At 43.2% G+C, this 18,343-nt stretch overlaps 1 protein-coding gene across 4 annotated transcripts in view; it reads right to left on the bottom strand.

Moving 5' to 3' along the window:
• The window catches only part of RNF17 (ring finger protein 17), a 72,979-nt gene that overhangs the window by 16,639 nt on the left and 37,997 nt on the right, over positions 1-18,343 (bottom strand). For all 4 annotated transcript variants that reach the window (XM_016130747.2, XM_016130762.2, XM_016130755.2 and 1 more), the window contains exons 18-25: positions 16,685-16,800; positions 15,582-15,702; positions 12,435-12,555; positions 9,032-9,259; positions 8,252-8,402; positions 7,991-8,109; positions 2,635-2,725; positions 1,561-1,676 (exon numbers count right to left, since the gene is read on the bottom strand). In XM_016130747.2, coding sequence (XP_015986233.2) covers positions 1,561-1,676; positions 2,635-2,725; positions 7,991-8,109; positions 8,252-8,402; positions 9,032-9,259; positions 12,435-12,555; positions 15,582-15,702; positions 16,685-16,800 — 1,063 coding nt within the window. The remainder of the gene's footprint in view (positions 1-1,560; positions 1,677-2,634; positions 2,726-7,990; positions 8,110-8,251; positions 8,403-9,031; positions 9,260-12,434; positions 12,556-15,581; positions 15,703-16,684; positions 16,801-18,343) is intronic.

The raw sequence follows: 18,343 nt of genomic DNA, 5'->3' as shown, positions 1-18,343 counted from the left end.
AAATTCTGGAGAAAACATAAAAAGAATCCTTCTGCTGTATTTGAAGTCTAAAGAAAATATTAGCTCTAGTCTCATTTGTTAAATGAAAATGAGCATAATTTAATAATGAAAATTACTTAAAATTATGAATGAGCTTGATAAAAAAGGTGTCATTCCCCTTTCCTCTGGTCTACAGTGTAAACGCAAAGCCAGGGGTAAGTAGATGTCACTGAAGTGCTTTAAACTACAATCTCATATGTACGCTGTGCTCGGCGAAGCCGGCGAGCACAGCTCAGGCACAGCACGACATGGGAGTGCCCCCAGGGGCCGACTGAGTCAGCCCGCAGACGGAGATGGAGCGCACCACACGTCGGCTTCACGCATCACAAAGACACTCACATTCCTTACACACGCGGCCCATCGGACATTAAGTGTTGGTGGTCATATGCTACATTCATCAGAATTTTTTTACCTTCTGTTGTTCCCTTCCAATTAAAAAAAAAAGTACGCCTGCAAAGAAAACCTGGAAGGAAATTTGAGCATTGCTTATTTTAGACTTGTACGTTTTTATTTCTTCTACTTTGCTCTATTTTCTTTTCAAAGGAAATAAATGTTGACAAAACAGCCCCCGTGTGCCCTCAGCTCGCACTGCCCTTCATCCCCAGCTGAGCTAGCAGGCAGTTTCAGCGCTGTCAAAACGGTGATGACATGGCGACCACGCAGCTGTCGTCGGCAATGCTAGTTTGCCCAGCATTATTCACAGTAACGATTCATCAGGGAATGGCTTTAGTCTACAGGCAGTGAGCCCAAAGAGACAAACGTGGGACAAAGGTGCAGGACCCAGCCACGGGCCTGTGCCCAGCCCGCCAGTCAGTGCCCGCCAGGCCTAGCCAGTTACCTGAGGACGCCTCTGCTTCTGACCTCTCAATCTCCCTCCATTCCATCAGGAATAAGGTAAGATCTAATAATGCAAGATAAAAAAAGCGATCTGGCCACGCATGGGACAAGGTGGCTACTTGGGACATGTGTCTACCACTGCCACAGAGCCCTATGCCTGGGAGAGAGAGAGAGGAAGCCAGGACTATCGCAAGAGCCTGACCCTTCTCCCCTAGGACTTTGCAAAAGCACTTACACCTCGAACGCACTGCTCAAAGGATTTTTCCATGTAAACACTGCTCGATTCTGTTTTCTGTTACCCGTTTCTGTTCCGCACACACATTTTGGCAAACACCTACGAGAACTGCCAATATAAAGCTTAAACATTCCTGTCTCAGCAGTGAGGCCAAAGGGCGCAGGCCAGTTCCTGTCATTCCCCTTTCCTCTGGTCTACAGTGTAAACGCAAAGCCAGAGGTAAGTAGAAAAGCGAATGTGCCAGCAGGGGCTCAGACGTGCCAGAGCTGATGGGCCCAAATCAGCGAGTTGGCAACCCTGGAGGAGGACATCCCGGGTTAGTTTACACATCATTTTAAAGAACAAACAAGCTGCAACTCAGGTGTGAAGGCACACGGACACGGAGGTTTCACACGGGCAAACATGACGCCTCCGTCACACAACGGTGTAGAAATAAACGAAGCCCCTACCTCCGCTCTCTCAGGGCCAAACCCTTTTTAATCAAATACTTAGAGACATCCACACGCTCTCCTTTTTCATCTCTGCAGAAAAGCTTCACGGGTAATGGCCATGTCGCGCTGTTTTCCTGCAGTAGTTAAGAGCAGTAAGTGTGAGACACAAAAGTGACATCTTATACACAATACCTTTTCACGGGCATTTCCTCCTCAGACCTCCAAGCCAGAAAAAAATTCCAAGTAATTTTGACATGTGACCAAATCAGAGAGAAAGCGGCCTGGAAGAGAGTCAGTGGGGACAATGTCTTGTGAAATGAAATGTCGCGGACAGCCTCACTGTCAGGTGGAATTTACATGAGTGTGTGTTGGGGGGGGGGGTGAGGGGAGGGCAGGACGAGGGATAGGGAAACTGAAAAAACTTTTCTTCCCAGAATGGGGGGTGGGTTGGAAATACACCACAGCTACAAGTTTCTCTATTCTCCTAAACTCTGCAAACTTTAAATTCAAATATATTTCCACAGGTGTGCTTTTCCTTCAAAAAGCAAAAGAACAAAACACATATTCTCCTTCATGTGTAATTATACAATGGAGAAAGTACGCACAGAAAAATGTAACACGGAAAAATTACTTATATAAGAAAATGCTAATCAATTTGATAAAATGTATCGAGGTAAAAAAAAGGAGGCAAAAAATATTTTTAAATTTTTTGAAAAAATATAAAATATTGCCTCCTCTCAAATCCATATCATATACATACTTTTTATGACATAGTTAATATTTTACCAGAAACTCTACTAGCGTTCCAGTTTGTAAAGAATATCAAAAGTCTTCAGAAATGCACTCTAACATAATTCTGTTTTGTAACATGCAAATTACAATTCAAGAATATTACTTTAGAAATGTTTTAATTCATTCACGTAATCATTTATGGTACATCTATTATTAAACAGATATTATAACTTGAAATGAGACCAAAAAAGGTTGTAAAAAAATCCAGATAGTTTGCCGTTACTTTCCCAACAAGAAATGGACCTGTAGAAAACATCAATGAAATAATTAGCTCACATGCACTGTGACCCCGTCACACACCTGTAAGATCATACTTGCTACAGCTCCAGTCAGGTACAATGAAAGACAGTCACAAGCTGTCGCTGTCCACTTGTCGCTCCCACCAGTTGGTCTAAAACAAAAAATTTTCACAACTTGCTTTATAACCAATGCCACAAAATGTGGAAATATAAAATAACTACCACATATACATATATATACACACACATCTACTTCAACCAACTACATATGTAGTGAGAAATCAATTTAAACGTGGCTTTGTGTTAATTTCGTAATTTTCCTCCATTTTCACAGCTTTTTGCACATCCCTCTAATAACAAGGTACTTGTGGGTAATTTTAAAAACAGGCTGGGTAAACCTGTAATTCTAAATGGTTCACTAACAGCTTCTACACTGTTGGAAGGGTTTTTGAGATCCTCTGGCCTTATCTGTGAACAGGCCTGTAATGTCTCCATTTATGCCCATCTCTAAAAACGCACGCGAATGCATGGTGCATGTCTATAGGATTCTTGGTACATGTGTGTCGGGTTCGGCCCACGACCTGCAAACGACAGCCTGACACGAGCCTTCCAGTTTACAGACAGCACATCAGGAAGGTGGCCTAGACACTGAGTGACAGTATTTCTATTTCAAAACCAATGAGATGAACTGACAGAAATAAATGTAAAATCCTATATTATGGTGAAAAAAAAAAATCTATGACTTAAGTGTATAAAATGCTATAGCTGCCTAATGAGCATGAGTGAGGAGCACCTGCCACTCCTACAAAGCCCCCCGAGTGGCAGGCCCTGTGAGGACACCCAGGCCTGTCCTGCCCCCCGGGTCAGTGCTGGGCCTTTGGCTGTCAATCTGTGCGGCTGACCCTTCTTCTTCAGGGTAGATGGGACACGGTAACTCCAGTACAAACAACAGATGCAGACAGATGTGCTTGGGCACCATTATGCAATCATCCTTCAGCGAGACTGCGGGTCGAACGGAGTTACAGTTCAGACCGCAGGGCTTTTGACTGCTACTCACGAGCTCAATGTGAGTTCAATGAAAACTGTTTAGACATGCAACCCAACTCACCTCCCCAAATACAAATTTAAAGACGCTACACTAACCAAATGTGATGAGCAGAATAACATGTTTGTGATTTTAGTGACATCTGCTCACGATATACCTGAAATAATTCTTCCAACTTAAACCAGAAAACATTTAGAGAAGGCAAGCAGGAAAATCTAGAAGTCATGTTATTTTAGGATTATCTGACAAAATCGTAAGAGCCTGGAACGTGGCATCTACCCTGCCATATGTGATGGCTGTGAGAGTACAGAGGTTTGTTCTGAGACAAAATCAGGTGCGGGGTACATGCGGAGATGCCAGCAGCTGGAGCTGCCAGACTGACAGGCTCCCTAGAGATGCATGTGCCATAGCGCCGGGCGTGTTCGAGCAGGTGCTGGCTGTCCAGCTACTAGGACAGGCGTAACAGAAATGACTCACGATGCTGCTACGGTCTTTGGAGTCTATAATTCTTGTCCCAAAGACACTATGGCTTCACTGCCTTGGATTTATCAGTGAGGGGAGGGCCCCTAGGAGCAGCCATCTGCCACTTCCTTAACCTGCAAAGCGAAGGCTGAGGGTGGGCTGCGCCCAGGCTCAGGGCTGCCGGGGCCCCTACCCATCTGGGAAGCCACGAAGGGCTGCTGACACCGCAGGCTGTGAGAAGCCACAGTGGGCTTGACCAGCAGCGTTCCCTTCTGAACTGCCTACTCAGGACACTTTTCCTATGTTCCTCTAAGCTACATCTAATTTACAGATTTTCCTTAACAGCTGAAGGTAATCTGAATAATTTCTTAGAGATCTGGTGAATTCGCCTTTCAAAAGTTATTATGGTAATATTCAAACATTCAAAAGAAAGCTGAGTATCACTCAGTTTTGACAATTATCAATACGTGATCAAATTTATTTCATCTATAGTCCCACATACTCACCCTATCCCAGATGAGTTTCCATCAAGTTCTAGTTATCTCATGATTTCATTTGAAAAGATTTTAGTTTGTACTTCACAGTACCATTAGCATGTCCAAAAAACTTAGTTATTCCTTACCATCAACTGTTCAGACAGCGCTCGTTGTTCCCTGTGCGAATGGGTAAAGCCTGTACCCCGCGGACGGCTGACGTGCAGCTCGAGTGCCCCTCCCGCCTCCTTCCCTTACAGTTTCTGAAGAAACCGTCACTCATCCTGCAGTGTCCGCAGTCTGGACGTAGCTGACCGCATCTCACAGTGTTCGACACGTTCCTCTCTCTTGAGTTTCCTTTAAATTCACAGTCAGGTCTGGAGTCCTGATCGGATTCCGGCTCACAGTTTCCTTTTCCAGCAACGCCATTCGCGGGGGTGCTGTGTACCCCCTCGGGGGTCCACGTCACTCTCTCCGAGTTAGCAGCCAGCGACACTCACTGCCTGGATCTCTCAGTTTCTTACGGTTATAACATGGTGCCATTCCAGTGATATCATTCTTCCTTTGTTAGTTGGAATACTTATACAGAACAAGGTTCTCTAATCGACTGTTTGATTATCCTCAAATATAGATCATATAGGAAAAGATGAAAGCTCATCTCCCTTATTCACCAGCTTCAAGAATAATAAGGTGGCTGTCTGGACTCCTCGGAAAGTAACTCGTGAGTTCATCTTTTGTCACCTTATAAACTTGGGGACTGAGACAGCTAATGCTTCAACGGGCTACGCTCGCCCTGAGGACGCTCCAGGCCCACCCTGGGTCAGTGGGAGTTTATTCGGGTTGCCTCCCGAGTCCTTTTGTCATGATCCCAGTCATTCTTAGAGCTTTCTCGCTTTTTGCTATTAGGTATTCTAGATTCATATTGCACATTTCCTGCCCAAGACCTGGAATCGGACATTTTCCCAAAGGGCACCACGGATTTCTTTTAGTGGGAAGTGGCATCCGGAGGCCACCATTGGCGTACCAGCGTAGCTCACAGCCGCTGGGTCCTTCATGTTACAAGCTAAACAACATTTTTACCATTAAAACACCTCATGGTAAGTTAATTTCAACCTCACGCTTTGTCATCTAGCACACCGGTTCTTGGTGACACGCACGCAGTTACTATTCGACTCACCCCCGACACACACCGGTGCTCCGGGGACACTGCAGCCACCGTGGGGTGCTCACCGCGGAGGGTCTGGCGGGGAGGCAGCTGCGTTTTGTCCTCGGCTATGCTCTGCTGAAAATGCAGTCCACTGAGGAAGCCGCTCTCTGAGAGGCTGGGACACCGTGCTATACAGTAATTTCATTTTCCTCACCATTTTACTGATTTATTTATATAAAATGTTAACAGTTCCAATATGAAATCAGTATTGTTAGTAACCGATTTTCTCTTTCCCCCACCATCTTATCTGAAGTACCGACTCCTGGTTAACACCAATAAGACAAAATTCAGCTTACTGGACTTGTCACATAAACTCTTTCTCACCCCAGTTTTGAAACTGTGCCATGCCTACTCACTATTACGCTATTCTGCGTCCCTAAAGACGACCACATGACCTGCACTCTCAGGTGAAACGAGTGTACTGCTCACCAGCAGCCCTTGTGCCGGCGCCTCTCGCATTCGCACTCCGGAGCGAGTTCGGCAGGCGCTCAGGACCTCCCAAGCTGTGCTCCGGGGGCCTGACGGTCCGCCGTGCTCTCTGTCCTGGGCCAGTGTGGCTGGATGTGCGGCCCACAGCTTGCCATTTTTTGATTATTTTTAAAATATTACTGCATTACCTCTGGCATAAAGTGCTGGTGATGACAGTGGGACTTTATTCCTTTTACAGGTCAATTGGCATTTGATTTTCAATGTATAGTTTTAAGTAGTCTTATTTTAGAATCACTCTCTTGAATTGGGTTTTTAGTACTTAATTCTATTGCTTTCGGTTTTCTCCTTTGAAATTCCTATTACTGGGTCTTGTCTATTTTAGATATCTTTTGTTCTCTTTTGAATCCTTTGGATTTTTATTTTACATTTTAAAAATCTGCCTATCTTGTATTTCTAATAAGGTGTTACTTATTGTGTTTGCTTTTATGTGTTTTCTTCTAGTTTAGTCTACGTTTTTTATAGGATTTTATTTCTAATTCTTTCCTAGGTGTTCTTTTTTACATCTTCCTTTTTCTGTAATAAATGTTATTTCTGAGTTTTTCTAATTGTTCTATGTTGTTCCTCACACTGTCTACATTTTCAAAAATTATTCTGTCCATTCTGAAATACACGATCACAGTTCAGCATTCTGCGGGTGGGTCTTCCAGGTGGCTCTCCCTCGCCTCGAGGGACATTTGTGGGCTCCTGATGTTTCTCATACTAATGTTCATGGAATTCAACCATGGCCCTTCTTTTTGCTCACGTTTTACGAGAAATAAATTCCCTGCGCCTTTGGGAGGACGGGGTGGGCCACCTGCTTTTCTAACTTCGTGGCTTTAGGGACCCCCTGTGTTGTCCTCCCACAGCGACAGAAAAGGTGGCCTCCTGCTCTGGACCTCGCTCCCTTCCCTGCGTTTCCCTGCATCGCTGTTTTGCTCTGCTCGTGTCTGGTTTGCTCGCATCGGGCTCTGTTCCCAGGAGTCTCCCCTCCGTGTGGGTCCCGGAAGAGAGCTCTGATGGCTGGGGTCACATGGCATGGGAGGCTCCAGCACCACGACATGGGCGCACTGCAGGTCTCCGCGGTCAGGTAGAGGCAGCCCCTGCACCACTCCCTCCTCGGCCGTGGCTGCTGCTCTCGCGTTGGCTGCCTGCTCTGGGGAAATGCGGTGGCCAGTCCCCACTGTCAGAGCCATCGGAGCCCGGACAGCTATCCCCCTGTGCCCTCCCATACGGAGAGGCTGACACCACAGGCCCTGGGTCATGTGTGCCACACCTGCTGGTACCTGGGGACTCAGAGGGAAACCTTGTGCCGACTTTTGCTGTGATGCTTACCGTGCGGTCTATAGTTTTGCTGTTAAAGTTGCTGTGTTTATGGTAGGGTTCCAATAGACTCAAAATCCATGCCATACCATGTTCCTCTTTAATTTAGTCTTTTTGGTAATTTATACATTTTTAGCTTTCCATGGATTCCTAAACTTAGGAAATAAATTTTATTTCTATCCGCCTTTATTCCTTGAGGTTGTTTTTTTGATATTTAACACTTTGACTTCTATCTAGATACCTGTCATACTCACCTATCTCTGTTTCTTAAATACCACTAAAACTGATGTGCTCCAAATTTTTCTTTCCCTCTTCTTAAAACCTCAAAATTTTATGAAAATTTCAGAACATGTTAGCAAAGTTAAACTGACAAGAACCTATCCATAAAAAAAATAGTTAAAATCACATTGAATAATAAGAAAATTTACTGAGCCACAACTACCTTATGTCGACAAGCGAGCACTCCAAAGACAATCTGTCCATGGCCTTCAGGGTGTCCTCCAGTTCTCGTAAACACGTGATGTTCACGACCACTTCGACACCCACGTCGTACAGCAAGACCTGAAAAAACAATAACTTTACGACAACACTTCAAAATATTTTTTTTTGCAAACTGGAAAGTGTAATAAAAACTGGATTTAATAACCCAAGATAAAAATACAGAACGCATTCACTGTCATGATTCTATTTTAACTGCATTCACCTCCGCTGAGGAGTCTGTGACCATTCTGATGACCTGGCCTCTCCGCCACTGGTTGTTTTCGGGGATCTCGACGGCACAGTGCATGCCACTCTCCCATTTAACTGGCTCCCATTTTGAGTTTTCATAAGCAGCTGCCATCTTTTCTTCTAAACTATGTAAAGAAAAAGTATTTTAACCTTCTAAGCCTTCTCTTATAACATATAATTCTCTGACCATGTATCTGCCACTGTGAATCCCTGTCCTCCCGACATGCAGGCCTAAGGGCACCGCAGGGCCTTCAAACCATCTCCGCCCTCTACTGGAGACGGGTGTCCCCAGGACCCCCACGGCTCCCGCCGCTCCCCCTTCAGGACCCAGCTCGAATGCCGCCGTCGGTGAGGCCTTCATAAAACTGTCTTCTTCCTCAACGGCTTCATCTTTCTCCACCGTCTTCATCGCCATCCGCTGCGCTAAATGTTCCACTTGCTCACTCTCTCTCCCTTTCCTAGGGTTTAAGCTCCAGGACACCAGAGCCTTGTCCGTGTTTTTAGCACCGTGTCCCCCGCACCGAGAACACTGGCTATCACACAGTAAGTGCTAAGTATCTGTGAGATGAATAAGTTCTAACAGTGAAAATAACCAGTAAATATTCTATTTGTATATGTTTAACTAGCTTTTTAGTGATTACTTAGTTGAAATAATTTTGCTACTTTTAAAATTCTATGACCTCTAGATCTTTGAAACAATATAGAAAAAAAGAATAAAACCATATGCAATACACATCTTCCTTATATCTTATACCTATTAAGCAAGTTTTCTGTTAATAACCACTGAACATAAATCTTCTCGGGAGATACTACATTACAGATATGCACAGGCAGCTCCTTGTTGCAAAGCGACTGGAGATTCTCATTTGGTAGAGATTTTGCAGACACAGAACTCAAGTTGTTTACTTCATTTGAAATAATTTCTTCTGGAGAAGGATCCCATACTTCGGTATGCTTTTTGGAGTTATCTTTGATGGTATAACTGAAAAAGAACAAAACCCATTAGCAAAATCAGTAGTTTGCAAAATACTTGTTTGCATTTGCTTCGATCTAGAGATTAAGGAGTTTTAGTTATGACTCACTGCTTCCTAATTTTGTTATTAATAGCAATTTTATTTTTTAAAAAGTTTTTAGTTACCACCAAAGCAAGCCCAAAAAGAAAAATCTAAGTCAAACTTTCTATTTTAAAAACATAATTTACAATACCAACTTTGCTCACAATTTCACCATTTCCCATTGGTATTTTATACTCACAAAGGTAATGCAGTTGTTTTGATAACTTGAATATTTCTCCTTGATGAAAAAATATCGATCTGTTTGCCAATGAGAATACGAGTGGAAAGTAATTGAAAATAAAGTGTATTACGAAGTGTTTAATAAATCATGTTAGTTCAGACTAAACATGGATAATCAGATGTCATTTTATTTCTATAAAGGAAAACTTGATTTCTTTCACAGCAAGTTTGAGAGTCGGCTAACCGAGATGACTGATTTTGCTGCTAAATCTAATGGACAGTTTTCGGTCCTCGCTGGACATGAACTCTGGGCACCAGCTATTTCTCCCTTCCTGCAACGTCTCTTCCTTTGGCTCCTGGCTTCTCAGGGGTGGGTTCCCGAGCTACCACTTTGGGACTTCTCGTTCCTGTGATAATCCTCAGCTCTAGCTTCACCCGGAAGAAGGAAAGATCATTCCATTCACTCCCACGGACTCCCGTATGAGTCACCTAACTAGGTCTCCCGTCCATGCTCTAGATCTACACATTCGTCCCCTCCATGCGATATTTACTAGGGATGGACTGTAAGCCAAGAACAATGCTAGATGCCCCTGGTGCAGACAAAGCAGGAGGGTTCGTGTCCTCACAGTGTGTGCCGTAGAGTGATGCTGAGATTTACGTAACTACACACACGAAAATTACGACATGAACAAGATTTACACAAAAAAGGACAACGGCGTGGGCCAACGAAGTCTCGTCTGGTCTGGGAGGTAGGAGAGGTTTCTCTGAGTGACACTGCAGCAGAGATTTTAAAAGGCTACGCAGGAGTTTGCTAACATTTCAGGAACCAAAAGGAAACGTGTAGCTAACAGAGTAAGACAACGGGTGACAGCATGAAGCTCGTCAGTAGGCAGGGGCCGGACTACCTGGACAATGTCACTTGAAATCTTACAAAAGTCGTGTATCTTAGAAAGGGTGTATATGGGGTAACTGAGTGTGACGGAGAGGCTCGACTGGGACGTCACATTCCTCTGCTCACTCCTTGGTGATCAGGGCAGGCACTGGTCCTGTCCTCTGTCCCCTCGCCCTCCTCGTTCCAATGCACCATCTCCAGACGCCCCGATGTGCAGATCTGACAGACATGCTGTGTGCCGTGGAGAGGGCCCTTCGCTCCATCACAGCTGTCTGACTTGTTGTAAAATCAAGGGGAGACACGAAGGGTCTTCTTACTCCGCCACGATGTTGACACCGAGTACCTGTTTTCTCGTCTTTCAGGTAAGTCTCAAGAACAGAACTGCTGGGTCATGTGGTAATTCCACATTTTAGGATCTGAGGATCTGCCCAACTGTCTTCGACAGTAGCTGTACCATTTATATTTCCACCAGCAATCTATGAGGGTCAAATTTCCACACTCACCAACATGTTATTTTCCATGTTTTTTTTTTTTTATTATACCTTTCGTAGTGGTTTTTTAAAAAGATTTTTTAAAAAGAAATGTTATTCATTTTTGAGACACATACACACATGATCTAAATTTTAAAATACAGAAAAGGTACTGGAGTGAACACTAGTACTGGGTTTTATAACTCCTTCCAGAGAACTGATATGCTCACACACGTATGCAAAGCTGTGTTGGTTAAAAAAAAATCAAACATCCATCATTGGTTCTGTGCTCCTATCTGATACCTTTTAAAATTATTGTTAACTGGAAAAAAATTAAGTTTATTTAAAACTATATGATCTTGATTTTTTAAAAAAAATTTGGTGAAATGAGAGTTAAGCAAACATTCAATGTTATTAATTACAACGCTTAAGTCAGCCAATAGCATCGGTCCTCTCCTTAGTGAACAGGCCGGCTAATAGCAGGACGCGAAGAAGTATAGGCTTCACGGCCAAGAGCTGCGCCTCCAACTTCTGGCTACAACAGAAGCAACGGAACCTTACGGCTCACGTATCCAGGTGAAGACATTAATGTTGACGAACACCTGACACATAAATGTCACCTCCTACTGTGTGCTAATCGTACTTTATGACCAGGTGAACAAATTTTTTAAAAACCTCAGCTTTACTGAAGTATAACTGATACATAAAATTGTAAGATATTTAAAGCGTACATGTTTATCCAAATCCATAGCTGTATACCTAAAAAGAGTTAAATTTTATTGTGCATGTTATATCTCAATAACCCTGACTTTGACAGAAAGAAAACTCACTCTAAAACACTCCAGTCCATTCTGACCTCTGTCCTGCCCTCCTGGGGACCTGCGGTGGGCTAGCGCAGGCGCTCCCCGTGCCACAACCCTCCCGGCGTCCGGGCGGAGGACACAGGCCCACAGGCCTCTGCTGGCGCCCTGCTCCTCTGGCTCATCCTGAGGCGGGGTGTGGGTGTCGCTGACACTGGCTTTCTCCAGCGCCCTCCGTGGGGCTTCTTCAGATGCACCCTCGGGACACCCCGCCACGCACGAGTCCTGTCCTGGAAGAGCCGCTCTGTCTCCCCTCCAAGCCCTCCCACTCTCTCACCACCACTCTGCGCTTCCACGTTTGGCCTGTCCTGGGTCTCAGCACAATGGCTCAACCCTGGTTCTCTTTCAAAGCACACACCTGAGCCCAGGAAAAAGCCACGTTTCTCCAAATGGAAATGTGGGCCACTCTACCACCCCACTTCCTCTCTATCCTGCCATTCTGCTTCTCAAATAGGTAGACGGGCTGCCTAAGCAGACGTTCTGCCCAGAAGTGAGATGCCGGCATCTTCTTCCTAGATGCGCCTTCGATCTCGTGGCCACTCTCGTGGTTTCAGGGTTCCTTAGTGATAGAGGGGAAGCCACTCAGGGGAAACGCCCTTCGCTGGCCGAAGCAGGAATCCCGTGGGGAACGGTGGCGGTCTCCCTTCTCATGACTGAAGTGGTATGTGAACTACACCCGAAGGTTCACAGGTCTACTTACCCTACTTCATAAGATGCTAGGCCCTCCTTGACTAGCTGGTGATTAATGCTGGCAGGAGTTATTCCAGGAGCACCGAGAGAATCGAAAAGCTCAACTAAGAGCACATTATCTTCCAGAATTTCTGTAAAACCATTAAGACTAATTTGGGGAAAGAAAGAAAGATGTCGCAAAATACACTAAATATACTACAGCCGTTAAAAAAAACTGGAAACCTAATTTCCTTCATTTTGCATCCAAGAGTTTTTTTGCTGAATAATCTCAAAGTCTCCATCTAGGAGTAGAAGTAGCATTTTGCAGACACAAAAGAAAGGCCAACACTTTCTACAACATACACAACTTAGTAAAATGTTCATTTTGGATTACTGTGTACTGTTCCATAATAAACCAACAGCAGTTTAAAGCTTTGAGGTTCAGAAAGATATAAACTGACCTATATTTCATTAAAAAATTGTTCTTTTTCATTTTTACAGTTTCATGGGATTCAACCAAGTTCCAAAGGACAAAAGAAATGAATAAAAGTTAATTCAGGTCAGTGATTATTTGTGAAGGTTTACAGTTTTTATGACAACGGCACAAAGTTTAACACAGCAAAAGCTCTATCTAGAACCCTTAACTGGAATTCTTCCCATCCCTCTGATTTTAGGACAAGCCATCTAACTTAATTTCTTTTAGAAACCAAACTAGCCGCTTATTAGGTTTCTTTCACTAAACTGAGAGTAAGCTGAGGGTGACGTTTGCATCTCATATGCTCATTCACTTATCTATGGCACTCAGCACAGCAAGCCTGCTCGGTAAATCTCTGCGTAGACAGAGGAATTTAAGTAGCACGTACTTCCTTCCGTGCACTGGGATCGGTTTATGTCTCCACCTTCCAGGCCAGCGGTCCCCAGCCTTTGCAGCACCAGGAACTGGTGCTCCCATGAGAATCTAATGCCTGAGGATCTGAGGTGGAGCTGGGGTGGTGATGCTGGAGCTGGGGAGGGGCTGCAAATACAGATAAAACTTCACTGGCCTGCCCGCCACTCACCTCCCGCTGGGTGGCCCAGTTCCTAATAGGCAAAAACCAGTACCAGTCTACGGTTGGTGTTTGGAGAGCCCTGTTCTAGACATCAGTAGTTGGTAGGAGCCGGTCAGAATGATTCCAAATAAAAACATAAATTCTTACCAGCAGTAACACCCTACATCATCTAGTCTTAAGAATATATATTAGAAAACCTTTTCGAGAACTTAAAATCATTTCTAATTTTCAATGGATCAGCTATATTATCTAGAAACAAAAGGCTGAGCAAGCAACGCTGAGCCTCCACCTCCTCTGATCTCCTTACTTCCCGTCTCTCGTGTCCCCTTCAGTCCTTTCTCCCGCATCATGTTCTTTATTCCAACAGGGCCAGCCTCCCGGTGTTCGGCCTTCACCCCCTCCCTCCTCTGCTCCTGACTGAAATGTAAATGTCCCTCACTTTATAAGGTAACCAGACGTGTTACTGCGAGGCGCCCATTCTCATCTGGAGGTTCGCTTTATTATAAATGTCTTGAACTCTCGATCTCATTGCTGTGCAGGTTAACGGGGAGTTACCTTAGGTTGAGCAGGGCCTCTGGCAGTCCTTAAATCAAATTACCTAGGTTGATGACTATGGTACGACTGTTTGGATGTGGTTGGTATAACAACTAAGTGAGAAAGAAAGAAACCTGGGGAGTCAAGTCTTGATGGGTTGTCCATAGAAAGGGACATTCAGGGAGGAGCTGAAAACCAACAGAATATAACACTGCAAGGAGAGCTGGGAGCAAGAGCTGTCCAGGTTAACGCTGGCTTGAAATCAGGGGGTCCCTCGAGGGCTACGTGGCCCTGAATTTACGGCTCCTTGCAGAGGAGCCAGGTATGAAAATTCTATAGACTAATGTGGTTTCTCCAACCATATTCCTCAATATAACTATTTCTACAGAAAACTTTCCTGTATCAAAGTGAGTAATGATCACAGATATGTCATCATTTCTAGGTTATGTGACCTTGAGCAGCTGATCCCTGAGCTTCAGTTTCCTCAGTGTAAAAAAGGCTAATAAACTTATGATGGCTGGGTTCACAGAATGGTGGCATGATAAAAGTAAAAAAATGGATATAGTAACAATGACCCTTGCATGTGCCATAAATCAACCCTAAGTAAGTAAACCTAGTCTATGTATCTTGCACTGGCACTCGTCACAGCCCGTGCTGGTCACAGCTCTGGAACACGGCAGGACCCCAGATAAAAACAGATTCCCAAACTTCCTATCCAAACCCTTGGAACTAGACGAGTGTCAGAATTCCTCAAACTGAGAAAAGTTCCATCCTCTGTAACACCCTCAGCAGATCTGGGGCAGCAGCCCATAGGCAAGCATCATCATCCCGAAGTGGCACAAGGAATGTCTTGGAGTAATGTTGTTTTGTCACAGTGTCGATGACATGCGGCAGGACATGACCAGTCCACACTGACTGACCTATGGAGAAACTGGTTTTGTTCTATGCTGTTTCCCTTAAAGTCACAGAATCTAGCTATGAGGTTAGGTGAGGACTCACTCACTGTGTGAATATTGCTGTCAAGGGGACAAAGACCACACACATACTCATGGCGATTCACATCAGCTTTTTCCATTAACTTTTGATTTTTACAATTTGTTGGCCAGTGTTAGCCTAGGTCTCAGACCCAAACTATTCTAAACAGAAGTTTCTTCAAAACATGCTGAAAGCCTACCACTGAATTCATTTAAGTCAAATGAAAGGAAAAACGAACGAAAACTACTTGCCATTGTGTCCCACCTCCTCTCACTTTCCTGCCCATTAAATGCTGGTACCTGTCATGCAAAACCTGGGCCAGAGCCCTCCCAGACATGCAGAGAGCAGTAAGGGGAGCCAGTCCCCGGCCTCTGGGTTCTTGACAGGCCACCGAGAGTGACCTGGTCTTTACCGGCGCTCTCTGCCTCATGCGCTGATTTCAGACCCTAGGGCCTACAGAAGATGTTATTCCATTTTATACAATTTCAATAAATATCATCTCTCACTGTTCTTACTGATGACATACTGAATCAGTTCATAAGATCTGGAGAATGTCATGTTATTCTCATTTAAAACTATATATGAACACATAGCAAAAAATAAAAATGAAAATAACTTACTAATGACTGAACATGTCATAAATTTATCTTGAGTCTTTTCTTCAAATTTTTCTTTAGCTTGTTCAGACCACTGCGTTGTCCTTTTACATGGTTCGATATAGGCCAGCTTACATTTAATTGCCTGTGTCAAACAAAATTGCACCGTTAAGAAAGTAAGCTTAATTTCTAGTTATTCTAGAATTACCGTTTAAATGTGTTCAAACTAAACTTTGCGTTTGAATTTAATACATATTTAGAACATAAATGTGCAAAGACGTCTATAACAGTACTTTATAAATGCAAATAATTAGAATCAAGAGGGTATTTGGCTGAATGAATAGTAGTGTACTCAGATACTGGAATAACAAGCATTCATTAAAAGAATCACAGACACGCTACATGTTAAATGAGAAATGTAGGTTACAGGACTATATATATTCTAATCCCATAATTGTTCAAGACACAAAAGATGCATCTTAGAAGTATATATTTCAAAAACACTGAATAATACTGAGTGATTCCCCTTGTTTCGCTCATCTATATTTTCAAGTTTTTCCTATAACATTCTATCCATTTTTAAAATGAAAAATATTGCTCAATAACAATTCCAATACCACAGGAGTACACAAGTGAAATACTAAGCCCCTTAACCTTGCTTATCAACGGGGTGGGGGATTCCAGGGGCAGGATAAGTCTTTTCTTACTCTTCTAGACATCACTCTTTCTCCTGCCATGTTATATACACTTGAACATGAATGGGATCACAGTAAAGGACTCCAGTGATGAGCTTTTGTCACATCATTCTCTCACCATATTATGTAGGTATTGTAAAACAGCATTAAAAGCTGCTGACCAGGAAGTACTTAACAGACGCAAACACATACACACACACACACACACACACACACACACACACACACACACACACACACTCTTGTAGTTAACGCTTATCTGCCGAGACATGCACTCTATTTCTTGAACAGCAACAATTCTCTATAGCCCTGCAACGGACATTATTTATAGACAGAAACGGTGAACAGAAGATTCCTACAGCAAAAGTGACTTCTGAAACGACTTTTACACATTTGCTAAAATTCCAACCCTGTGATTCACAGTAAGATTACCTGCTCTGGGGGATTCAGAAACTCATCCTTTATTTTACGCATTTCTCTAAGTGTTATTTTTGCAGTATTGCCAAAGTCTACATATTTAACTTCAACTTCACGATGTCCAGGCAATCCTTCAAAAATTATGAAATTAGAAATCACAAACTTGGAAAGAACAGAGAGAACTATCTAGAAAAATGTAGAATGATCTACAGTCAACTAGATTAGAATACTTTTATGTTCAACATATAAATTCAATATGTTTCAAATGTAAAAAATATTTCTAATATGTGATCTTTAAAAAATCAACCATAATGCATAGTTGTGAAGACTTGGTGAATGGGAAACTAACAAGATATCCAAAGGACAACCAAAACCAGGGTAACAAAAGAACAATCAAGTGCTCAGTGTTGTGACCTAAAAGATAAGAACTGGGCTTTCAGTTTGACTGGGTCAGAAGCCTAGCTCAGTCACCCGGATTCCATGTGACTCCAAGCAAGCTAATTAACAGGTCTAAGATACTACTCTGAGCAAGTGACTTTTTCTCTCTAACCTTCCTTTTTTCATCTGTAAAGTGGGCATATCAAAAGAATCAAAACTTGATAAAAAGATTTTTTTTTTTTTTGCAGATTCACCAACTTAAAATACTTTGCAAAGCACCAAGCACAAAGCAAGCACTTAATAAATGTTTACCGTTAGTCAACATAGGTGATCAAATAAGGCAAAAGATTTAACTATTAAACTAAAGATTAATTCATATAATGATATCTAACTTAAAAGTTTTTTTTTTCAATTTCATTTTGGGGGAATATTGTGAAAAACAAGCAGTGACAGATCTCTATGTTAACCTAGTCTCTATATTTTAAGGATACCAAAGAAACCTCTGGAAGTTTCGAATATATCGAAGTTTGAATAAAGACCTATCACAAACTGATCTTTTTATAAATGCTCAAAATAACTTCAGCTTCTCTCACACATATGTACAGTGCAACTAAACTTGCTGCCATCACTTTCAAACTTAAGGACCTATCCAGAGCACACAGCTTCAGTATGGGAAAGTACAGGCATCCTTTGCTCCTTGGCAGAAGTGAATGCAGGTGGAACAACACGGTACTCTAGATGCCACTTCTAACAACTCGGGCCCTAGTAGTAGGTCTTGGTGGCAATCAAGGAGACACTGGTCACTGTTCAGTGCACAGTGAGAGGCGAGGGGACCTCTCCCCACGTCCCCAGCGGACTTCATGCTAGGAGGAGATTCTCAACTGCACTGATGCTGTGAGGTCCTTACATTTCTCAGGTCTCTGAATGAAGATGCAAATAAACCCACAGGTGTGGAATGAAATTTAAAGAGCATTTAAACGTTACTGATCATGCATGAGAGGAGAGTCAGGAGACCTGGAAGGTCTCGGAATTTATCTACCATTTATTCTCTTCGAGGAAACAATCAGAAGATGCTCCACCAAAATAAGGGAGAAACCAAAGAGGTAAACATGGGATCCTGAAAACAAGGGGTCCCACACAGGAGAACAGTGAAGTGTACTGCCACGTAAAATAAATCCCCAGAATAACAAAAGTGTAGCAAGCCTAGGGGACAAGCAGTCCAACTGGAGAAGATGGAAGGGTGTGTTCACCATTAAAAAAAAAATCAAACTGACACTATCTGAAAGTCTAATCATG

This window comes from Rousettus aegyptiacus, unplaced genomic scaffold (assembly GCF_014176215.1).
Source record: "Rousettus aegyptiacus isolate mRouAeg1 unplaced genomic scaffold, mRouAeg1.p scaffold_m13_p_11, whole genome shotgun sequence".
Taxonomy (NCBI): domain Eukaryota; kingdom Metazoa; phylum Chordata; class Mammalia; order Chiroptera; family Pteropodidae; genus Rousettus; species Rousettus aegyptiacus.
This window is presented reverse-complemented; position numbering and strand designations above follow the sequence as displayed.